This window comes from Nyctereutes procyonoides, unplaced genomic scaffold (assembly GCF_905146905.1).
Source record: "Nyctereutes procyonoides isolate TBG_1078 unplaced genomic scaffold, NYPRO_anot_genome, whole genome shotgun sequence".
In the NCBI taxonomy this organism is placed as follows: Eukaryota; Metazoa; Chordata; class Mammalia; order Carnivora; family Canidae; genus Nyctereutes; species Nyctereutes procyonoides.
This window is the reverse complement of record NW_026575147.1, coordinates 16,278,549-16,302,187: the sequence shown is the minus strand read 5'-3', so window position 1 is coordinate 16,302,187 and position 23,639 is coordinate 16,278,549. Positions and strand designations below refer to the sequence as shown.

At 44.3% G+C, this 23,639-nt stretch overlaps 1 protein-coding gene across 4 annotated transcripts in view; it reads left to right on the top strand.

Moving 5' to 3' along the window:
* Positions 1-23,639, top strand: part of TBX15 (T-box transcription factor 15) — a 123,487-nt gene that overhangs the window by 17,058 nt on the left and 82,790 nt on the right. The window contains exon 2 of one of the 4 annotated variants that reach the window (XM_055312688.1): positions 529-669. The exons of 2 other annotated variants lie outside the window; for them this stretch is intronic. Coding sequence is in view for 1 of the 2 variants with exons in the window: in XM_055312687.1 (XP_055168662.1) it covers positions 1,771-1,855 (85 nt within the window). In the remaining variant the exon portion in view is untranslated. Of the gene's footprint in view, positions 1-528; positions 670-950; positions 1,856-23,639 lie in introns of those variants that run through there. One more of the 4 variants, XM_055312687.1, reaches the window with a different exon arrangement.

Sequence of the window (23,639 nt, the reverse complement as noted above, 5' to 3'; positions counted from 1 at the left end):
CTGGATCCCGGCGGAAGGCGGAAGGCGAGGCCAGGGTTTGGGGTCCCCAAGTAGGCCTTTCCTTTTCCTCTGGTACAGAGCCCTTTAAAGGTATGTGTGTCGTGGTGGAGGTCAGAGAGGGACACAGGCGACTCCCTTGTGCCCCAGGCCATGCCTCTGCCGGCCTTGGCCTCAAATGATTTAAACCCCCATTTTGGATTAGGACCGAGAGCAGGCTGGACCGGCTGCGTGGCTTGCCTGCGCTAGGCCGATGATAAGAAGTCAGGAATGGGGGAAAAAAAGGACAACAAAAACAAAATTGCCACGGAGCTTGGGGGAGGATTAAACAAACACGCACACAGATACAGACAGGACACCCGCCTGAAGCAACTGTGTTTATCATTTTGACCATTTCCTGGCTCTGACTGGTACCTCCGTTTCCAGCCCTCCCTTCTGGTGCCTCAAAATCCCAGGATCCTGAGATAATGCAAGGGTTAGATTTTAACGTTTAACTTTTATTCAAAGACGTGGCCTTTTGCTTTTTCACAGCCCGTTTTTCCTTCTGCCTCCGGACAGAGCTGGCTTTAGTTGGTGCCCAGAGCCCGCAGCCCCGGGGGGGCGCCAACCTACAGCAGCCGGGGACCAGCCCAGCCTGCGCACTGTAGGAACTCACACATCAGAGGACACACAGTATGTATTTCAAAATTTTCCACCGAGCCTGCTGCTCCCGAAAAACCCTGAGACCCACAGGGTCTTGGAGAAGGGCCTGTGAGGTGCCCTCATTATTGCTATAACTCTGCGTCTTTTGGAAAAGCCGGCAGGACACAGCCGCCGCGGGCACGGGAGGGTCTCCGAGGAGACTGACTCCTGATTCTCCGGCCTGCTGGCCCCCGCCTCTCACCAAAGCTGCAGCAGGGAAAACTTTTGAGCCGGGATCGCTCGGAACAGCTGCTCCGGCTGCGGCCTTGGAAGTGTATTTCAGGCACGCGGCAGCGCCATCTGCGCTGGGACCCCAGCCCCGGCTCCGCCCGGCTTCCCCAGCTCCAGTTTGGGCCTTTCCCGCCCAAATCCACTGCCGAGTGCGGCCGAGGTCCGGTCTCCCGCGGAGCGAAATAATTCAAACCTTCTGCGAAAGGATTTCCCCCTCCAGGGCCTGCGGCCCTAAGCCTCGCAGCCACGGCGCTCCGGAAGTCTTAAGAAGGTGGCGGCGTACGCGGGTGGGCACACAAAGCAGGCACACTCAAGAACATGCAGGCGGATCTGCTCTCCGCGCACATGTGCACACGTGTCAGGATCGCGGGTCCCGCGCACCCATCTGCACAATCCCTAGTGAAAGGAGACAGGAAAAGCCCGTGCAGTGCCTCAGGGCTCGCTCTTCTCTCGAATGACCGAGATCAACTGTTGACGAGAATTAATCTGCCAGTTTTATGGCTTGTTTGCTCAGAGTAAAACCCAAGATTTTAATCCTGACATCACCCCTCCACCCACCCCACGCCCCAATAGGGAAACACGGGGTCAAAACGGAGGAAGTGCCTCTTCATTGAAGTTTAAGTAATGGAGAAAGAGCGTTGAGTTTGAAGCCAGTGGGGAGAGTGCACTTGTGCGGGGCAAGAACTAGCCAGGGCACAGGTCGGGGCGCAGACTGTGGGGCAAGGGTAATGGGGTGCGCAGGGTGAGAAGCCAAGGTGTGTGCCTGAGGGAGAGTCCGGGGCGAGGAACACTGGTTCCTCAGTGGTGCGTGCGCCCCTACGCCAGTGCAGGCCTCGGAAGGTGCCGGGCCTGGAAACGAGGATGAGCCAAGTGGGGTGCCTGCTGGACATGCGCAAGGCTCTCGCTTGCCGAGTGGAAATGGCCTTCCGCGGTGGCCGCCTGTTTGGTGAGTGACCTTGTGTGAAGGGGAGTGCGGGGGTAGGCTAGATCTGAATTGTCACAGGCTGCTGAGGATGGTTGTGCTCGGGATGACTGCCAAAGGCCCTTTTGTCGCGCAGGTGGGACGGTGGCTAAATCGGACGCCCTCTGGCTACTCCGGGCTGGGAGAGCGCACTGCACCGTTCCCGGGTGATGGGCAGGGTCCTGAAGACGTTCTTTGTAAAAGCCCGGCAGTGGCGCGGTGGCACAGTAGGAGCCCCCAGGAAGGAGGAAACAGTTCTAATCCCCTCCATCCCGCACTTGGAGCAAACTGCTGGAGGGCAGTGGGGAGGACAGGGAATTGGGAGGACCCTCGTGCCCTGCGTTTGGAATGGCCAAGGAAGGGAGGCGGAGTGTGCTGTGTCTTGCACCTCCTCCGGTCTTCTCGCGTTCGCCGCGCGCTTCACAGGTCCTCGGGCTGAGTGCGGAAGGTGCTGGGGTAACAGGCCAGCATGCGGGGTGAGGGTCTCTCCTTTGGCGTCTAGGCGGTGCCAGGCCCCTCGCCCGGCCCCGCCGCCCACCTCTGTCCCTCCGAGACCGGTCGGACGCGCAGGAGCTTAACGCCGGGAGCAACCTCTCCCGCACAGATCAGCTCCGGACAGATCAGCTCGCAGCCTAGGCGCGCAGCGCTTCTGAATTTGCATCTGCCACGCCCCACCCGACACCCTTTCTTATCGAACACTTTCTTTGGGTTCAGAGCTGGCCACTTGAGGTTTCCCGATTTTATAAATTAAACACTCAGAAAAGTTCGCGGCGTGGCGTTCATGCAAGAAGGGGGAATTAAATTTTTAATAGTGGAGTTCATACTGAAATTATACTGACATGTATCCGCTGCCGTTTGCCTGCCCCCCCATTACTTCAAATGGTATCAAGACCATTTTTTTAAATATTAAAGGAAATTAGTTTCAAATAAAAATTAATACATCGAGCTCGCGAGGAGCGCCTGAAGAATGGTATGATACCTAACCTGGGAGCCCAAACTGAGATGATTGGGTATTGGTGGTTGGTGTTCCCCGTTTATTTGTATAATTTCCTTTGTGTGTGAGGACATGCATTTAATGGAGGCAAGTCCCTCATCATTAATCCTTCATGTTGGGCCATAAGAGGAGAGGGACAAACACGTATTGGCTCAGAAGACCTGAAACATTTTGTTCATCCAAGCTTCTCCAAGGGCATTGCTAGTATTAAAGAGAGAAATATTTCAGGCCTGTCACAATTGTTCTCTCTGTTGCCAAAAATATAATATTAATAAGATGTAGGATCTTTTTCTTTTTTGAGATCCTGATTATGGACTCTGTTGGAAGTTTATTTCTCGCACCCAGGAGTAAAATGATTACTTCTTAAATCTGTCAATTCCTTCTCTAGGTGACTGTAGAGTTAAAAACAGAAACAAGACTGCGCTGAGAAGATTCCACAGGGATAAAGCGCAGAGAGCAGACTGGCATTTCACGTTCTTTTCTGGAAATGCTGAAATCCATCTAGTGATTATTATGGGGGGGGGTAGCTGGTTATTGCTTTTTTACTCCCAAAAGACAAAGACAAAGTAGTTCCGCGGGAGAGAATATTTAGTGGTTTTCTAGTTTTGACCTTTTGGGATATTTTTCCACAGGGAAAAAGTAGGGAACTGGTGGAATGTGGAATCTTTCCTCTTTTTTTCTCTTTCTTTCTTTCTTTCTTTCTTTCTTTCTTTCTTTCTTTCTTTCTTTCATCCATGTGGTTTATTTTTGCCTTGCCTTTTCTGGTTTCCAGTAAGCTCTAAATTTTATATGTGCATGGCTGAGATACAGGGGTCTGCACTGGAGTAGCAATTAGCAAATTTATAAATTAGGGTCTGTTTACACGTCTTTGGGCAAGGATAATCATTACTTAATTTAAGTGAGGCCCCTGCTCTAAGTGTCAGGATGGAAAATGAGACTCAGTAGGGAAGACGGGAGGTGAAATGGGAAGAGGTGGGGAATTAAGCAACTGGTGACGACAAATCAACATTTATGCGGTGCCATTAATGGCTTCACTTTGAGGCAGGACATTTTGCTGACTACAAACTGATGATGAGCTTTTGATACCAGAAGTGAAAATAGGCCTTGCACTTGATACTCTATTCTATGCTCTTTTTGCCAGCCAGTGTTTGGCAATGCCCTTTACACCTAAGTGTATAAAATGTATTAAAGAGTATGTAAACAGTTGTATGTCTTTGCAAACAAATTTATGTTTGAACTCTGCAGCTCTGAATGAGACATAGATAATATTTCAGGAAATATCAGAAAAATAATAGAGAAAGTAAAGTGCCCCTTCCTTATTTGTGGAACCAGTTAATAAACTGGAAACACCTAAAATTTGGGGGGCCAGAAATTTTGTCATCTCTAGGTATCACTTGACAATTCAAGAGAATCCCAGATTTGAAACTTCTAAGTATTGGCATTTCCATGTAGCTGTCAAATTAATTGAAGATTTTGACCAAAGTCTAAGAAAACAGCAGAAAAATGAGACTGGATGGATACGATTGAAAAGACCAGGAAGAGTGGAATTTTTTTCTGACTAAATTTGACATTTAATTTTGTGAGTAATGCCACCTTCATTTCAGATGGACAGAATGCTGGTTTATACTGAAGAATAATTTCATGTTCTTCCATGCAGAGAGTTAATGGGATTACAAAGGGAAATCTTAATCGAAATAACGAGGGAAACTGTGATTTGGGGACAGTACTTTAACAACACAGGAAATATGTGGAAAAATCTGTTAGTGTCTTGTATTTTCTTCAGTATAGTTGCCGAGGCTAAATGAGCTGTTTCCAAATTGCCACACACTTTAGAAAATCAACAACAACCCCGCCCCCCCCAAGTTTGGATTGCACACGTAATATCCTAATATAGCCTTCTTTTAAAAACCGGAATACTACAGACAACTGTAGAGTTCCCTTGAAGAGATCATTGTTGGTCATTATTATGCCCCTAGCCGGGGGCCCTGGCATTTTAGCGTCTGGTTCTTAACGGGGTGAACCGAAAGTCTCACTCCCAGCACCGGCTGCCTTCTCTGCTGTCTCATAGCCCCGAAAGTATGAAAGTATCGTCGAAGCCCCAGACGCGGGCTCGGGAAGCAGTCAACCCCCCTTATGCTCTCTTCTCCCCCCACTTCCCCTCCCCCCATATCCTGTTCCCCTCCCCCCACTTCCTACACGCTCAGTGAAACGCCCTTAGTTTTCCTCTCTCTCTGTCTCTCTCTCTCTAAAAGAAGTTGAGATGAAATTTCACCGAGGAAGGAGGTGGGATTGCATCTCTTCCCGTGAAACCAACCCTGGGAACATGGGGCGACTCGGGTAACCTTCCCAAGGGCGCGAATTGGGCCCGGGCGCGCCTGCCCTCCCCCGGCCCCTCGCCCCGGCCTCGGCGGCGCCTTGGGGCGGGAGCAGCTGCCGGGGCAGGAGCGCTCGGGCCCGACCGCAGTGCGCACCAGCCCCGCTCCTGCCCCGGCGCTCGGCGCTCGGCGCTCGGAGCTCGGGCCCCGCCGGCGGGTCAGCGCCGCCGCTGGAAACCCGGGAGTGCGCGCGCCCGGGGGAGGGCCGGCGCCCTTCGCAGCTCCGTCGCAGCCTGGAGGGGTGCGGGCCGCCAGGGGTAATCCCGAAGGCCTGGGTAAAAGATCCTTCTCCCCCCCCCTCCCGCAAAACAAAAACAAAAGCCAAAGAACCCCTCCCCAACCAAACCAACCCAACCAACCAACCAAACAAAAACCCCCAAAACAAAAAGCCCCTAACGGAACCCAAGGATCTTACACCTCGCGCCCTGAGGGGAGTTTGAGCTTTGGCTTTCATCAGGCTGAACAAATTTCCAAGGAATCAAACTGACTTCAAACATTAGCAATTAGAAACCAAGAATCATTCGGCCTGAAGTACTTTTAACCCTTAACCATTTCCAAATGGGTAATTCTGGGGTCAGTAAATATCCTAGCCAGTCAGTTAAAAAGGAAAATCATTCTGTCGGTTCTTTGAGAAACAGAGGATCCTCGGGTGCCTCAGATGGTCATGATGACAGAGATGCCCCCTGCCCTCTAGAAAGCTGGCATTGCTCAATTGAGACAAAAGGACAGCAAACAATTGTCCTTCACGCTATACTTGGAGGTTAAAAACAGTGAAGTAATTCTTCTCCTAAAAATAAATTAAAAAAAAAACTACCCATAGAAATGACTACTAATCTTTGACTACTACATTCTTACTACATAAGAAACAGGCAGGAATGGTTTCCCTGCTACAGTCCAGCAACTCAAGGTTAGCTGAGAAGGAAGTCTTTCCTGGAGGCTCCAAGTGTCAATCACACTGAGCCCCAGGGCCCTGAATTGTAACCTAGGGGGCTTAGGGAACTTGGGTGGTTCAGGGCTTGTGTTCTTGCTCCTGAAAAATATACAACTGATTTGTAGGGAGGAGCAAGCATTGGTGTTAATAAGTGATGGTGAGCACAGCCATACTTTTCCTAGGTTTGACAAAACCTCCTCCATTTAGTGGTCTTGTACTTTGATTGATTGATTGATTGATTTGCAGCAAAGCTGGGGGATGGGTTATATACCTATGCACTAATGAGGGGATAAAAGGATTTGTGAGAAAATGGATCCTATGAGTAAGCTTGCAGAAGAATACTGAATTGTAAAATATTTCAGGAACCTTAATTGGTTATGTGGACATCTTTGAGTCCTTACTGTGCTACAAAGCTTTTAACATGGGCTCTCATATTCAAGATTATATCCATGTCTTATGACAGAAAGAGGGCTCGAATAGCTTAAACAAGACCTAGAGTCTAGTACTAGCTTTATCATTAATTTTGGAACCAGGGATATTTGTTCTAAGGCAGATGTATAAATGTGAAAAAAATGTTTTAAAGTTGTTTCATAGCCACTGATGAGGCTTCAGTTCCTGGTTTGTGAAATGAGGGAGAGAGATTCATGTGACATGTGAAGCCCCTTTAGCTGTAAGATTCTGTGATGCTGTTAACTTTTTAAAAATATTAACATTCTCTCCTAATGTACCTTCACCATCGCTTGACTCATTCCTTTGTTGGAACAAGGGAAGTTTTACTGCAATTGTAGAAAGTAACAGTAATAGTAACACAAGCCCCCCACCCCACCCCCAAAAATATTTTTACAGCTAGAATTAAGAGCTTCCATAAAGCTCTTGAAAAGTTTTTAGATTAATATCACATGTTCAGAAGTGCTGGATCTAGTCCTTTCTGTTTGATATAACCTATTGTTGCTTGTGTGACTGCCCAGGACCCTCCTGCTGGGAGAATTCTATAGCATTAGTGAATTTAAAGGACATGTAAGTTATCTATGCTTTGGACATTTTTTGTGCCATCCCCAGAAATAGCTGGAAAAACTATGGATTTGAAAAAGGAAGACTGAGAAAAATAACTTTATCACTAGTAGATTGTATTGGTGGGACCCCCCCCAAGAAAATCAGTTGCTCCTCATTATTCTCTAAGCCTGATGGAAAGCACTAGTAACTATTTTCCATGTCTAGTCTGCTAAGCCGAGGTCTTGATCTGGCAGAGATATGAGAATGCTAAAAGGATGACTTAGTAACAGGCAAAACGCTTGTCAACAAGATAGATCAGAAGACAGCTTAGCATTCAAGACCTCTATTCATAGCTGCTGAACTTGAGGGCAGGGTCAGACAAAAAACTGGGCCCAACACACACCTAGGAGAGGTTCTCAGATTTCTATCTGTGGGACTGTCTCTCCTTATAGACTAATATAGCTGGGCCAGTGACAGCTCCACACTTGTATTTGGTGGTCCCATTCTCTGCAGCCACAGACCCTGTGTAGACTTGTGTCATCAAGGAGCTTATGAGTTTACTGTCATCCTTGCTCACTACCACCCCATAAACTGCTGTAGGGCAGGGACCTTGTCTTCACTACTTTTGTATCTCCAGAGCCCAGCATGAGTGGCTGGCACAGAGCAACACTTCATATATAATGATAATAAATAGCAGCATTTGTTGAACACTATGTACCAGTCACTGTGCTAAGTTATATATGTGTTATATATTATATATATAGTGATAAAATCTATAGTTTACATAATATGTATTAAAATATATAGTATAGTTATATTATTGTATAATATACAATTTATGTATTCCAAATCACAGTATATAACTGTATATATATTCCAGATAATACACAACTATATATATGGAATGTGTGTGTATAGAATATACATAGTGTGTGTGTGTGCATATATATATATACACGTATATATATGCACACACTGGTGTGAGATGGTAATACTCTTACTATTATCTTTTAATCATTTCTGTTTGGTGCAATGAATGAATGAATGATACAGTATAGTGGTTAAAAGCTTACTCAGCCATTAGAAACAACAAATACCCACTATTTGCTTCAACGTGGATAGAACTGGAGGGTATTATGTTCAGTGAAGTAAGTCAATTGGAGAAGGACAAACATATATGGTCTCATTCATTTGGGGAATATAAAAAATAGTGAAAGGGAATAAAGGGGAAAGGAGGGAAAATGAGTGGGAAATATCAGTGAGAGTGACAGAACACGAGAGACACCCAACTCTGTGAAACGAACAAGGGGTAGTGGAAAGGAAGGTGGGCGGGGGGATGGGGTGACTGGGTGACGGGCACTGAGGGGGGCACTTGGCAGGATGAGCACTGGGTGTTATGCTATATGTTGGCAAATTGAACTCCAATAAAAAATATTACCCCCCCCCCACAAAAAAAGCTCAGGTTTTTTTTCTGAGCCCTGCCTGGTTCCAACACTTGCTAGTTGCATGACCTTGGGCAAGTTCCTTAATCTCTCCCATCCCCTGTTTCTGCACCTATGACATTGTAATAATAAACATTCATCAAAAAGGTTGGGGTTGTGAGGATTAAATTAGTACGCATAGAGGAACAAAGGATTTAGCAGTGTGTGTTATTCCTATCAATTGAATTGATAGTGATCGTTCACCTCAGTGACCTGCTTGATAAGAAATTGTCGCAACCTATAAATCTAGCAGGCACTATTCTGCTCCCCTAGCCTTTTGCTTTCAATGGGACGTTTGGGACTTGGAGGGTGATCAGCATTTGGTCTAGAGCCCTTGGTTAGAAACAGAGTAGAGAATCTGAGTATGAATGGCTGGCTAGGGAAGTCAAATAGGACTTTGCAGACTGTTGATATTCAGGGTTCTGCTGAGACAGAAAGCTAGCCTTGGAGTAAGCATCTGTGGGAGGGAGAGAAGGCTTCAAGGGTGAGGACCAGCTGTCTGGCATGTGGTAGGAAGAGAGGGTAGGTGGAGGGTGGGGCAGGGAGCCTCGGCTTTACCAACTCCCCGGGAACTGGGCTCTGGCAGAGGACAGAGGGGCCTTTCTGGACACCGGGAAGTGAAAGAACACAAGCATGTTTCTCTGGTTAGTTTCTGATATTCCTGCCTGGAGCTCAGAAATCCCCAAATGGTCAGGTTTTATCGTATGAGAAATAAAGAAGATTCATTTTTGTAAAGCCTGTGTTCTGATGGCCTCCAAGGTTTTTTGGGCAAAATGAACCGGTTGCATCCATTAATTTGAAATTGAAGAAAAGGATTTGTAGGTGTTGCTTTGTTAAGTTACAAAAATGGTTTAAGGAGAATCTGTAAGTTGACTGTCAGGAAGAGGAGACTGGGAAGTCTTTTTTTTTCTTTTTTTTCTGGGAAACAGCAGAAGCCCCAGCCGTTGTGTTAGAACTTACATCTGGTTGCGCGATTTTGCACTTTTCTTCCTTCCAACAAACAGAAGCCTGGATTTGATCATTTGCTTTTTTTTTTTTTTTAAAACTAGTTACACCCCAGACTTTGTTTGTATTGGTTCCTGGTAACAGAGGGGGAAAGTGCATTCCCAGGGGAAGAGGAACATAGAGAAGATCCCTCCAAAGGCCTCCTTCATGTAGCCCAGCACCCTTCAGCAGCAGCACTCAGGCCCTTCCTGACCATCCAGAGGAGGAGGAGCTGCTCTGCCCTGGCTGGCATTCAGGCTTCAGTCTTCCCAACAGATCTGTGCACCACATTTTATCTCCAAGACAGCTGTTTCTTTCCTTCCCCAATCTTACAGATATCCTCTTCTCTCAGAGTGCTTCCGGTGCTGACCAATAAAAACTCTGATGGGTTGAGGTGTACTCTGTATCAGGCACTGTGCTCTTGATTTTTTTTAAAAAAACATTTTATTTATTTATTCATGAGAGACACACAGAGAGGCAGAGACACAGGCAGAGGGAGAAGCAGGCTCCATGCAGGAAGCCCGACGTGGGACTTCATCCTGGGCCTCCAGGATCAGGCCCTGGGCTGAAGGCGGCACGAAACCGCTGAGCCACCCAGTGCTCATGATTTTATTCACATTGTCTTATTGCATTCACCCAATAGTCCTTGAAGGGAGGTGATTGTTTCCCCATTTTTTAAAAAAATATTTTATTTATTTATTCATATGAGAGAGAGAGAGAGAGAGAGGCAGAGACGTAGGCAGAGGGAGAAGCAGACTCCCCATGGGGAGCCCAATGCAGGACTTGATCCGAGGACCCTGGGATCACAACCTGAGTCAAAGGCAGACAGTCAGCCACTGAGCCACCCAGGTGCTCCTGTTTCCCCATTTTATGGATGAAGGCATTGAGGCCCAAAGAGATTAAATCATTTGCCACTGTCCTTAACCACTGCACCAGATTGCCTCCCCCTGTAGATAGCTCTTCAGCGCTCTAGAGAGAACTTTGAACTTTTGTAGATGGAAATTTGTGCTTGCTCCCTGTGCTGTTCCCCCAAACAGAAATAATTAAACCATAAATGAGAGAGAGCTCATTTACAGTCTCTGGGTCTCTGTCTTAAGGTGCCTTCTCCATATGGGCTTAGAGGAAGCCTCTGTGTGACAGTGATACTGGGAGGAGTTTCTGAGCCATGGTCTTTGGAATAGGGCATGAGCAGCCATGCCAACCTGACTTACTTTTCTTTGACTTCATGCACAGAAATCTCAGTGTCTGAAATGTGGTGGCTACAATACTGAATTTGATCTAAAACCTGCTCATCCTAAATCTTCTCATGCAGTGAAATTCAGGGGAGACTGTAACTGCCCTGTTTTAGCCATTCCCTTCTCCATTCACAACGGGATGGGTGGAATCTTATTGGTAATTGATTCAAAATGGAACAGCTTAGAAACGTATCAGTTGCAGTGACGAGCAATTTGTGCATTTCTAAGTACTGCTGATTTTTTCAAACTCAGCAATCACAGCTGAAATCCCTTTGCCATGGATTGAATTTACAAAGGAAGAGATTCTGATTTCCACAGTGGCTTCTTTTTAATGCCCCAGGATTAGGTAACCGCCTTGAGGACCCACAGCAAGAACACCAGCTCTCAGAGTCTCGGCTTTAACTTTAACCTTTGAGTGACTGCTCCGATTCATTTATTTTATAACAGCTCTATTTAGAGCAGCCTTGTTTGGATGGGATTGATTGTTTGCAGAGATCTCTCATTCCTATACATACTTCTACAAAGTATTCTTTTACTCTTCTAGCATGTTCTACATGGTTGTGTGCCCAACAATGAGTTTCAGGGAGTAATGGGCTTCAGGGTTTCTGGTCCACCTGTTCGCTGTCTTTCCATCACTTTCCCTCCCACTCCAAGTAACTTTCCTCTCTTAGGAAGTCTGATGTCTCTAACAGGGATTTGGAGAAAAGCTACACCCCCGATTTCAGTGTATGGACTGTATATTAATGTGTTTCTTGGCTATGTAATGGTAAGGTCTATCATATTCCTGTTTGTTGTGCCCGTGTTAGAAAAGTGGCTTCTAGAAACTAAAAAGAGAAATAAAGTCCATCTCTGTTTTAAGGCTTTGCCTTTCCCTACTGCCCACCTCATTCTGTGTAGGCAGCGATTCATAGGACTCAATATACTCTTGCATCAACAGAAGCATATGAATCTCTGTGCCTACTTCCTTTCTCAAGGAACCCATGTGGAGCCAGACTCTTGAAATATAGAGTGTGGCCAAGGATGAGATGAATTCTGTAATCTTGGATGGTTTGCTGGATGTCACTCAAGAGATCTGTTCAATTACAAAGGTAGATTCTGTAAGATATGAAACCAGCCAGGCCTTGGCCATTTCATTTTTCCTCCAGCATTCAGAGCCCTGGTTGCACGGCCAGCATTAATCCTGGGAACGTTAGATCCCATCTGGTGCAACTGTGCATTACCCAGATTAGACTGTGACATCACAGAGATTTAAGGCATCTCTGTGATATTCTGACTGGGTGGTAGGTATTGCAGGAAGCTCTTCCTACAGACACAGGACAATCTGATGGCTGTAGGAATGAGCAAAGAGTGAATGAAGTTCTGGCGACTGTGTGTGTGTGTGTGTGTGTGTGTGTGTGTGTGCGTGCGTGTGTGTAGGGGAGGGCTGGCAGGGGTGCCGAGGGGTGTTATGGAGAGCTGGGAGGAACGGTTCCCCCAGCCTGCGTGGGTGAATTGGTTCCGGATGTTAACATTTTTTTCCTTGGGGCTTGACTACATTCTTCTTTTTCTTTGCCTGTCTGTTTTCCTGCCCAAACTGTTAGGCCTCCACAGCTGTGGGGCTCATTGCTGGTGAGTGTTGAGAATGACAGATCTGGCTTTATTGCAAGGGCAATTTTGGGGCATATGTATAGGTAAACTTTTGTGAGGTTTTTATCCAGTATGTTTCATAAAATTTGAGTTTTTTTTTTTGAAGGGGGTGCTTAGTACCAATCCTGTTATTTCATCAGATGACCTTTCTTAGGGATCAAATATGAAATGTTTGGGAAGCAGAGGGCCCTTCATATCCTAGAGGCAGAAGGAACTGGCTAGTATGGGAGACTAGGACAATAGATTGAGATCAAGGAGGCAGCAGAACACAGTGGAGAACATGGGGTGTGGACCCGTCAGGGCACATAGTTCTGGCCATGTGACTTTGGGCAAGGGACTTCACTCTGCCTCAGTTGAGTACATGGAAGCTGAGGATAACACTGCCTGCTGCAGGGCTGCTGTGAGAATTCAGGGAGATAGCAAATGCAAAATACTTAGCACAGTGCCAGGCACATAGAAAGTACCCAATATTAGCATCTGTCTCCTTTGATCATAATTAGACTTTTAGTAAATTGAGAAAACTCAGAAGCTCTTCAGTGTTCTTATGAAAACTTTTGGTGAGTGTCAGACACAGGATCGTCCCAAACTACCTTTCTTAGTTGATTCCATTGCTGCCCCATTCATAACACATCCCTTCACACAGGCTGACTTTTTTTTTAAGTGGACACATAACTGACATGTGTTGTATAAGTTTATGGCATACAGCGTGTTGACTCGATACATTTATATATTGCAATATGATTACCACCTTTTGGGGTGAGGAAATTTTAAGATGTAGTCTCTTAACAACTTTAAAGTATATAATACAGTGTTGTCAATTATAATCACAATGCTTTGCATTAAATCTCTAGTATTTATCCGTCTCACTGCAAGTTTTGTATTCTTTGACTGACATCTCCCTGATTCCCCTACCCCCCAGCCCTTGGTAACCACCCTTGGTAACCATTCTACTCTGTTTCTATGAAGCCAGCTTTTTTTAGATTTTACATAGAGGTGAGCTCATGCAGGATCTGCCTTTCTCTGTCTGACTTATTTCACTCAGCATAATGTGCTCCAAGTCCAACCATACTGTGGCAAATGGGAGGATTTCCTTCTTTCTCCGAGTAATACTCCACTCTGTCAGTATGTAACATCTTCTTTATTTGCTCACCCATTGATGGACGCTTGTTTCCATAGCTTGGCTATTGTGAATAATGCTACAGGGAACATAGGAGTGCACATATCTTTTTTGAGATCCTGCTTTCGTTTCCTTTGTATGCAGGCTTTTTAATCATTCTCTATGCAGTTGCACCTGCTCCTCCTTCTGTTTGAAACACTTTCTTCCTTATTTTATCCTAAAGTTCCTAAAAGAGTTTATTTATACTGCTTTCAAGATCCATCTTAAGTACCTAGTATGACATAAATATTCCCTGATGAAAAAGGGCAATTTGATACAAATGTGAATTGACACGATGCACAGATTCAAACATGCAGAGCTCACGTACGGTTTGGGTATTGTGCTAATGGAAGGAAGTTCTTGGGTGCCACCAGCTTTATTTTTCACTTGAAGTCTGCCCTGGAGACTTTTTAAGTGTCTTTCAGGAGTCCTATGAAGGAAACTTTCAGGAGTCTCTATGATTTCCTATCAAAATGGTACCAGTGCACTTCTGTCGTTTTATAGTCACAAAGGAGTCTCAGCTAGATGATATTTGGCTCTCAAAGGAGTAGCCAAGATGGTAAAAATGCAGGGGTTCCTTGTTGGCTACCATCATCAGCAAGCTCCTCTTGAGAGCTTGTCTTCACCAAGTAATATGATTAGACCATTTCTGGGCAAGGCTTCTGTCCTTCTTTCGGCTTCATAGAATACCAACAGGCCAGTAATAGGACTTTAGTCTTTCTTTCCTGGGTGGGATATATGCCTGCTATCTTTTTGCTGTCCTGTTAGATTGACATATACTTTTTGACTCTTGAGCAACTAATGCCTATAGCCAAGGAGATGGTCTTGGCCATCTCTCTTTGTTCTGTGGCTATCTTTGCGCATATGTACACACACACACACACACACACACGCACGCACAGTGCTTTTGATTGTGTTTTTCTACATTTTAAAACTGGTCACTGAAGAAGGTGTTAAGTAGAAGCCTATACAACTTAATGCTTTGTACCTTTCTTATGACACTTAACATATTTTGCCTTGAAAGATAACTTTTTGGAGAGCGTATTTGTTTTATAAATTGGCTAGAGTGGAAAACCCCGGGGACCACTGTGTCTTACTCATTGCTGAATCCCTGTTTGCTCTCCCTGAACATTTGTAAAATGGAATCAGTAGCTGTCAAACTTTAGTGATGGATTTTGTAACCGCTACAGCCACTTTGCAGATAATTTGGCTTCAAGATGGTCCTAGACACCCAGCATGAGGTGTCTGCCAGTTGCCTGTAGGTGTGATCTTGGATGTGTCAATTGATGTCTCTATACTCTGGAGTCTTTCTATCTCTAATGGACATAAGACCACTGAATTTTAGTAAGAAGGATAGGATACCTCATTGTACTATTAACAAGGCATTTTTGTAGCTGATTGCTGAATGCTTCCTGCATGGAGCCTATTTTGGAAGCTCCCTCCTGATGAGTCATTAGCCTATAGAAGCACTATTAGCTTGTGGGAGTACCTTTGCCCATCTTTCCTTATTTGTTTCAGGCCTTATGTCTATGGCAGCCTCTGTTTCCTGCCCAGCATGAGAGAAAAAGAAATAGAATAAAAGGCCATCTGAAAATCCCCAGTGCTAACCTGAAGTGCAAAAATATGCCCAAATGAAAGACAGATTGCATGAGTTTGCCCAAGAAGGCAGCATAGAGTTACATTTAGCTGAAACAGAATGACAGAAATTCTTCTGACGGTACCTTCCCATAAGCAGTAGAAATACTTGAGTGAGCTGACAGGAGGTCCCATCTCAGGGCTCTGCCCCAAGATATGGGAGAAGGCAAATTGTCAGGAGGAAAAAAAAGGAGAAAATCCTCTGAAACATAAGGTAAGTTTTGAGCAGGGTAGGGGCTTGAGGAAGGTGAGGGAGTTCTGTGAGAACACATTTCGGAACCAGCACAGTCATAAAGAAAAGTCAGGGATCAAGACTTTTCTAAGTGTTAAGTGCCAAGTACTTTTTGGTACCTGTCATTTACATATAAGACCCTTAGGACTGTCCTGGGTCTGAGCATCAAGGGAAAAAACAGCCTCAGTTTGATATTTCTCTTCATCCTTTGTGCCTTGTGAGGTTCCATACAACTGTGAGTAGCTGGAACCTGCTTTAGAGGAAGAGCTCTCCAAATCTACCTTTGTTTAGGCTTTCAGCTACCATCCCCACAGGGGCGGCTGATCACTGGGAGCAACCGATGTCATGGGTTTTTCTGGGATCATGGCTCCGAGCCATTATTACATTCTGAACACAGCAAAGTGGAGGCAGAGTTACCTGGAGGTCAATCGACCTGAAGTTCCCAGTTGTGGGAAAAGAGAGCTTCTCTGCACTTTATATGTAAACAAGTGGGATGACTCTGAGTCTGCCTTTCTCTGGTTGAATATCTTTGATCCTAAATCACGAGGATACTTCTTCAAGATGAATTTGTAGGCTGCTAAATGTTAATTGCCAACAGACTCCTCAAAGGAATTGTTCAGTGTCCTGGTGTCTTTTGGGAGCCCACCATTCCAATGTAGTGCTTATTACGGATCCCCTTTAGAAAGAAAATTCCCAAACTTGGGAATGGGTCACATGGCCACTCACTCAGATCTGGTTGGGGGTCATGAAGGACCCTATTGGCATACCTCTGAAAGACAACAGGGCTCTTCAGATGTTGGAGTGTGTCCTCTGGAGCATGGATTGTCTACAAGAGGTCTAAAAGTTTGTTATTCACTCATTGCCATCCTGATTCTTAACAAAATGATAGACTTCCCTTAAGGTCTCTCATGGTTTAGAAGGTCAGGAGCAGGTGTCTTCTAAAGAACCTAGAGTTAGAGTTAGTATCTTCTAAAGATACTAACTTTAGAAGGTCGCTGCCTTGTGGCCCTTGTAATAATCACATGGATTGAGCTCCTTTTTTTTTCTGTTTCGCAAAGATGTAGAGCAGAGGAGAGGATGATAGGATCTTGAGCAATAGGATGAGGGGAGAGGCCTCTCCTTTGAGCTGCACTACAGAGAGTAAGTACATTTGTCCAGGATGTTCCAGAACTTGGCACAGATTCTCTGGGGGAAAGAGATGCTCTGACTCTTGTGCCAGCTGCCTTTCGTGACATGCAAAGCTTCTCTTTAACCCAGGTCTTGTTAATAGTCCATGGTAGGTGATGCAGTGGTTATGATATCCATGCTATTCTGTCTTAGGGAAACCCCCCAGATTGATTTTCTAATCTGACCCATGTTTATTTTTAAAAATGAAAACAAAAACAAAAACAACCTGAAGTGCCTGGTAATCAAGCTTGAGTTTGAGGCCTGGTATCTTTGTCTGGATGGGGCTCTGGACAGAGAAGCTCTCTGTGCCTGGCTCAGGGACTCTGTTCATTGCAAACCAGTATCTGATATCTACATTGCATGTTCATTTTAGATGAGAAGTGTGGCACCAACGCCCTTTTTCAGAAGCCCAAACCAGAGCCAACAGTCCCTCAAACTCATTCCTATGCTTAGAGCTTCTGGATATTTCCTTCCTCATGTGGCAGCATCAACAAAACAGCCTATTTACATATCAGTGCAAAATATTATTAGTACCAATTCTTCTGATATCTGAATAAACCCTGTAAATAAATTTCTACTTAACTTTAATCAGTGGGACTTATAATAAGGTGCTGCTATACTTGACTCTGAATTATATGAATTTTTGCCAAATAGGTAATAGAATTATTGGATAATAAACTTACTTTTCAATATACAAAAGTTGTTTGCTGTTTTTAGGTATTCTAGAGTGAAATGCCATGCAGGACAAGAAAAAAAATCCTTTGATAAAGTGAAAGCAAATTCCTATCATTTCAGTAATGCCAAATTTTCATATATCAAATTTGCTAAAAGTCATATCTTCCTGTGGCAGATTTTGTATTTTTGTTGGGTCTGAAAAATGGATTCATTCTGTTAATGACTTGGATTTCACCTCTTGCACTGCCAAACTCAGAGATTCTGTTATTACTGCTTAAAAATGAAAGTGTCCTGTTTCACGGAATTTCTTAAAGAAAAATTCAAAATACAAGGGTCAACTTCAAAAACATTGCTTACGTTATGGTGAGGGAAAGGGCCCTAATTCCATTTTCAGGGTAGAATATTGAATGGGCCGTCTTCTTCTTCTTCATTTTTTTTCAAAGATTTTATTTATTTATTTGAGAGAGAAAGAGAGAGAGTGAGAGAGAGCGCATGCACACAAGTAGTGGGAGCGGCAGAGGGAGAGGAAGAAAAAGGCTCCCCAGTGAACAAGGAGCCCAACACAGGGCTCAGCCCTAGGACCCTGAGATCATGATCTGAGCCCAGGGCAGACGCTTAACTGACTGAGCCAAGCAGGCACCCCCTTCTTCTTCTTTTTGAATTTAAATTCAATTAGCCAACATATAGAACATCATTAGTTTCAGATGTGGAGTGCAGTAATTCATCAGTTGCATATAACACAGTGCTCATCACATCAGGTGCCCTCCTTAATACCCATCACCAGTTACCCCATCGCCTGGGTGGCTCAGCGGTTTAGCGCTGCCTTCAGCCCAGGGTGTGATCCTGGAGACTGGGATCGAGTCCCACATTGGGCTCCCTGCATGGAGCCTGCTTCTCCCTACCTGTGTCTCTGGCTCTCTCTGTCTCTCATGAATAAATAAATATTAAAAAAAGGGAATTTCTTAAAGAAAAATTCAAAATACAAGGGTCAACTTCAAAAACATTGCTTACATTATGGTGAGGGAAAGGGCCCTAATTCCATTTTCAGGGTAGAATATTGAATGGGAAGTCTTCTTCTTCTTCTTCATTTTTTCCCCAAAGTTTTGGAAAGTCTTCTTATAAGGAAAAAACATCAGGTACCTCCAGGTACTGGAGGTCCAGATACATGATCTGCCCTCTCTGCCCTCTTACTTCTCCATGCAACCAGGGGAGGAGGCAGCATGCCATCCAGCTCTTTCAGAGGTAGTGGCAGAAACGGGCTCTGGTTACTATTATTGTTCTCTTTCAGACAACTAAACATTTTATTAGGAAACTTTCTCACCATGGAAATACTGGGAGCCCTCCCTCCACCTTCATCAGTGTTATCACCATTCTTTCTGTACTTGTCCCACCATCTCTTTTCTTTTTTGCTGGAATATTTCATCTACTTATTTATTTGTTTATTTATTTATATTTATATATTTTTTATTATTATTTAAAAGATCTTATTTATTCACGAGAGACACACAGAGCGAGGCAGAGACATAGGCAGAGGGAGAAGCAGGCTCTTTTTGGGGATCCCAATGTGGGACTGGATCCTGGCATCCCAGGATCATGCCCTGAGCCAAGGCAGCTGCTCAACCACTGAGCCACCCAGGTGCCCCCTATTTATTTACATTTTTAAGAACAATTTTATTTATTTATTTGAGAGAGAGAGAGAGAACACATGCACGAGATCACAAGCAGGGGAAGGGGCAGAGGGAGAGGGAGAAGTAGGCTCCCAGATGAGCTAGAAGCCCAACGTGGGGCTTGGGGCTTGATCCCAGGATCAAAGAACTAAAGGCAGATGCTTAAAAGTGACTGAGCCACCCAGGCGCCCCTGCTGGAGCATTTTAAAAAGCAAACCTTAGGCTTTCTGGCATTTTACCACTAAGCATTTCAGTACTTGAGGAGGCCTCCAAAGAGGATCATCTGCTGACCTAGATATAATCACATCATCACACATACCATGATCAACACTGATTCCTTGATATCATCTTAGTCAATCCACACTCAAATTTCCTTGATTTGTTCAGAAACTGGTAAGCCCTCAGGGCCAACTTTTCTCCCCTAATTTGCCCACCTATTTTTGTTTGTTTTTTTTAGAGGATGCCATGCACCAAACAATGGTCCATACTAGGTTGACTGCCTAATATATCTAAAGGGTGCCTTTCTAGGACAGACAGATTCTGCGGCCCCAACATGGTTGACTTCTCTTAGGAGATCTGAACTGGAGGAGGTGGTGAAGTCTGTGTTTTAGAGAAGTCCTCAGATGATTTTAATGGGCAATTAGGTTTGGAAACCACTCTTCTCTACCACTGTGTTTTCCTTAGAAATTCACAGGAGACTAGGGACTGGTCAGTGTACGTTTGCATATGACAAGAATTCTCTGGAACCTGTATTTTTAAAACTATTGTTCTATCAGCACCCAAATAAATGTCATATCTGAGAACAGCTGTTATTGTAACAACATCAGAAAATTACTTTTTGTTTTAATAGGAATGACGAGTGGCTATTGAAATAATGTGTGCCAGTAAGACATATATGATTACAGGCTCCCTAGGCAAATAAGGCTCAGAATGTTTTTCTGGTTGTGGCAAATACAACTTGCTGCTTTATAGAGGTCATGGAAAATGAAACTCCTTCAGGGTTTTCATATTGGCAATAGAATACCATTCTGGAAGGGAATTAAATTAGAATTAAATTTAATTTTATGCAGGTTAATTCAGGGAGCTCTGCTCAACATTTGCAACTCATAGAATGATATTTAGTCCTGAATGGAACACCAGGTTGAATAAAACACAAGTTTAGAAGTGAAACATTTGGTTAACCTTTCCTTTTGTCTCAATGGCTCTAGGCAACTGCTTGGCATGTTTTATCTTCTACTTCTCAGTCTCCTCTTAACTGATGCATGGGATGTATCGAGTTGGAGGGAGGAATACAACTATATTTTTCAGGCACATGGAGAACAAAAAATCTGAACTTGGTGGTGAACATGTTATTTGAAGTTATCTTGATTAAAATATTGCCTAATAATGCTGCTCCTTGCAGGTTATTTCCTTGATTTTTAAAAAAGATTTTATTTATTTGAGAGAAAGACAATTAGAGAGAGCATGAGCCAGGGGTGGGGGGGTGTGTAGGGCCAGAGGGAGAGGGAGAAGTAGATTCCCCACTGAGCAGGGTGTCAGGCATGAGGCGTGATCCCAGGACCCCAAAATCATGACCTGAACTGAAGGCAGACCCTTAACCAGCTGAGCCACCCAGGTGCCTCCATTTCTTTAATTTTTCCCCAGTGTTCCTATGAGTGAAATCTGAAATGATTCACCCATGATAGGGTCATTTTTGGTTCTTTAGTTTTGTGATTGTTTGATGAGAGCCTTAACTCAATCAGAATGATACTAAAGAAATACGTTGATTAATATTTTGTTACAAAAAGTATTACTAATATCTTTCAGATCCCTTACCAAACACATGTGCAGTGTAGTGAGCAGTTGTCATTAGTGTGTATACTTTGGTTTTTGGGTTTGTCTGTATTTGGAGGTCAATGCCATACCACAGGCTCAACCCTTTTTCTCCTGTGGCGCTGTACTTATACCTCTAATAAAATACAGTAGTGATGATATGGGGATACAATTATTTGTTCACATATTTCCTTGACAAGATCTGGCATTTTCTGAGTCAGGAGTCTGGCTTCTCTATGTGCAGTCCTCACACCACCCCTGCCTTACAAGAAGTGCTTATTTTATGTGCGTGGCAGTTAATTAACAAATCATAGCTTTGGGTTCTGTTAGTGTTGACTGTTTTGACTGAACCAACTGATTCTACGATTGTAGTCAAATTGCTGACTTTTCACCAGAAAGATCACTTGTGTAATATTGCTAATATTTTACATTTGTATAGAAGTTTATTTTCTCAAAGCATTGTCCATCCTTGTATGAAAAATCATGATAATCTCCAATCTCCTTTGATTCTCTCGAAACCACACAGAATGGAGCCACTTGTCCTCTTATTTTAGGGATGGGAAAGCAAATGAAGACAAGTTGCATCAAAAATAGCCAGGTGTGAGTAGAGCTCCAGGATAGACCTGTGGATTTCCTGCAAACATCCTCATCCCACCCCCAGCTTCCATACACTGTGCTTCTCTTATGCTGGCAGTGGGGTAGGAGATGAGAGGGTGTGCTGGAGGCAGGCAGGATACTGTGTTACACTGTGTGGACCTCCAAGTATGTGGTGAGTTTTCCTCTAGTTCTGCAGGGGTCTGGCTGAGGGCTGTGCCTTCGGCAGGTGGTAGTGAAACGGATGGTTTCCTTTTTTTTTTTTTTTTAAAGATTTTATTTATTTATTCGTGAGAGACACAGAGAGAGACAGAGGCATAGGCAGAGGGAGAAGCAGGCTCCCTGTGGGGTGCCCGATGTGGGACTAGATCCCAGGACCCAGGATCATACCCTGAGCCGAAGGCTCAACCACTGAGCCACCCTGGCGTCCCTCCTTCATTCTTTTTGAGGAGCCAGTGTTTCTGGCCCCAAATGTCTACTGTTTGTTTCCTCCTCCTGCCCAGGAGCACCTGCTCTGCATTATTTGCTAAATCCCTGCTGAAGGACAGAGATCATCAGGTACTTCCTTGGGCCTGTCAGTGTGATTGGCCTCTGGTTACCTCTATATCTGTTGAATCACTGTCTACTTGGCAAGTGTGTTTGTAGGTTTTCGCTGAAAGATTGAAATCAAAGCCTCAAAATCACAGGATGAGTTCTAGTCTCCTTTTCCCCTTAAAGCATGTCTGATCATGCTGACCTGCAAAGTTCTATTCTCTAATAGGCTGGGACAGTTGTTACTCTCCTCTTTTACTTATAAATAATTTAAAAAACTCTGCCCAGATAATTTGTGTACATATAAAGTAGTTCCAACAGCACAAAAAGTAATTACTGAAAAGCATAAAGTGAAAAGTAATCTCCCATCCCTGGCCTTCTAGTTAATGAACCCAGGATCTGTTGCCGTTACCGGTGGCTTTTGCATCACTTCAGATATATACAGGATGTATAACGAGTCATTATATAAGTGATACGTATGAATCATGTATACGTACATACATATGCAAATATGCAAGCCTTTAAAGTTAAAACACTAACTGTGGCATAGTGCACATAACTTTGGACTTTATGACTTTAGTTTTGAACTGTTACACTAGAGAGCATTGAATGGACATACTTAGGAGTTCGCCTCCCTGCTGTTTCACAGGACACCTATTGTGTAAGTCTAGCCTAGGTTTTATCGAACCTATGTTAATGGATTTTTAGGTTGTTTTCAGTTATTTGCTTCTATAAATACAGCTCCATCGTCATTTTGGACCACCCTCATGATGGCATTTATAGAATAAATTCTAGAAGTAGAGCTGCATAGAAGTTACAGCGTTTATCATTTTGATAGGTGTTCCCAAATTGCCCTCCCCAAAAGGTGCGATTTACACTTCCACCCACCAAGTGCGACTGCCTATTTTCCCACCCACTTGCCAACAATAGATTAGAAAATGTTTCCATTTTCTCTAATATCCCTGTTTTTGAAAAATATTTGCAAATTGATCTTGTCGTGAGTTCTCTTCAGTTCTCCCCCCCCCCCGACTTCCCATTTTTTTTTCCAGATACAGAGCCTCAGTTTATAGGTCTATAGGGCAATTCCTTCTTCCCTTTAAACAGGCGTAGGGTTTTGTTTAATCTCTCAGGCTTCTCTGCTCCTCCATTGACTACCAATCATTACTTTAAGTTACTCTTTTAGGATCCTGGGGTGCAAGTCGTCAGTGCCGGAGGCTTTCAAGGTGTTGAGTAAATAAGAAATGGCAGCAAACATTTCTTGTTAGTGAGGGAGAGAATAAAAGGCATGTCACTCAGGGTTTCTGGGTGCAACTTTGGTTCAATTATCTTCAGATGTTTAAAATCAAGGCTGTTTCCAGGCCATTTCAAAGAACAGCAGGGCAACCTGCTGAGAACTGTGTGAAATGAACACCCTGTTACAACTAATTAGTGTTACTGTTTTCCTTGCAGTTGGGAGTGAGAGGAAATCTATGAAGGGTGTTTATCCCTTCCTGTAGTAGGAAAGAATTGGGACCCCTGGAAAAGCCTGGAGGGGTACTCAGGGTAAGATTCCTGCATGACTATCCCTCTTTCCCCAGAGAGTGGCTGTTAGCAGTTGCGATCCTGGGTGCTTATTCCATCCCTGTGCTATGCTTCTTTGACCATACACTAGCTTTTCAAGTTGTTTTTACAAAAGCCCTAA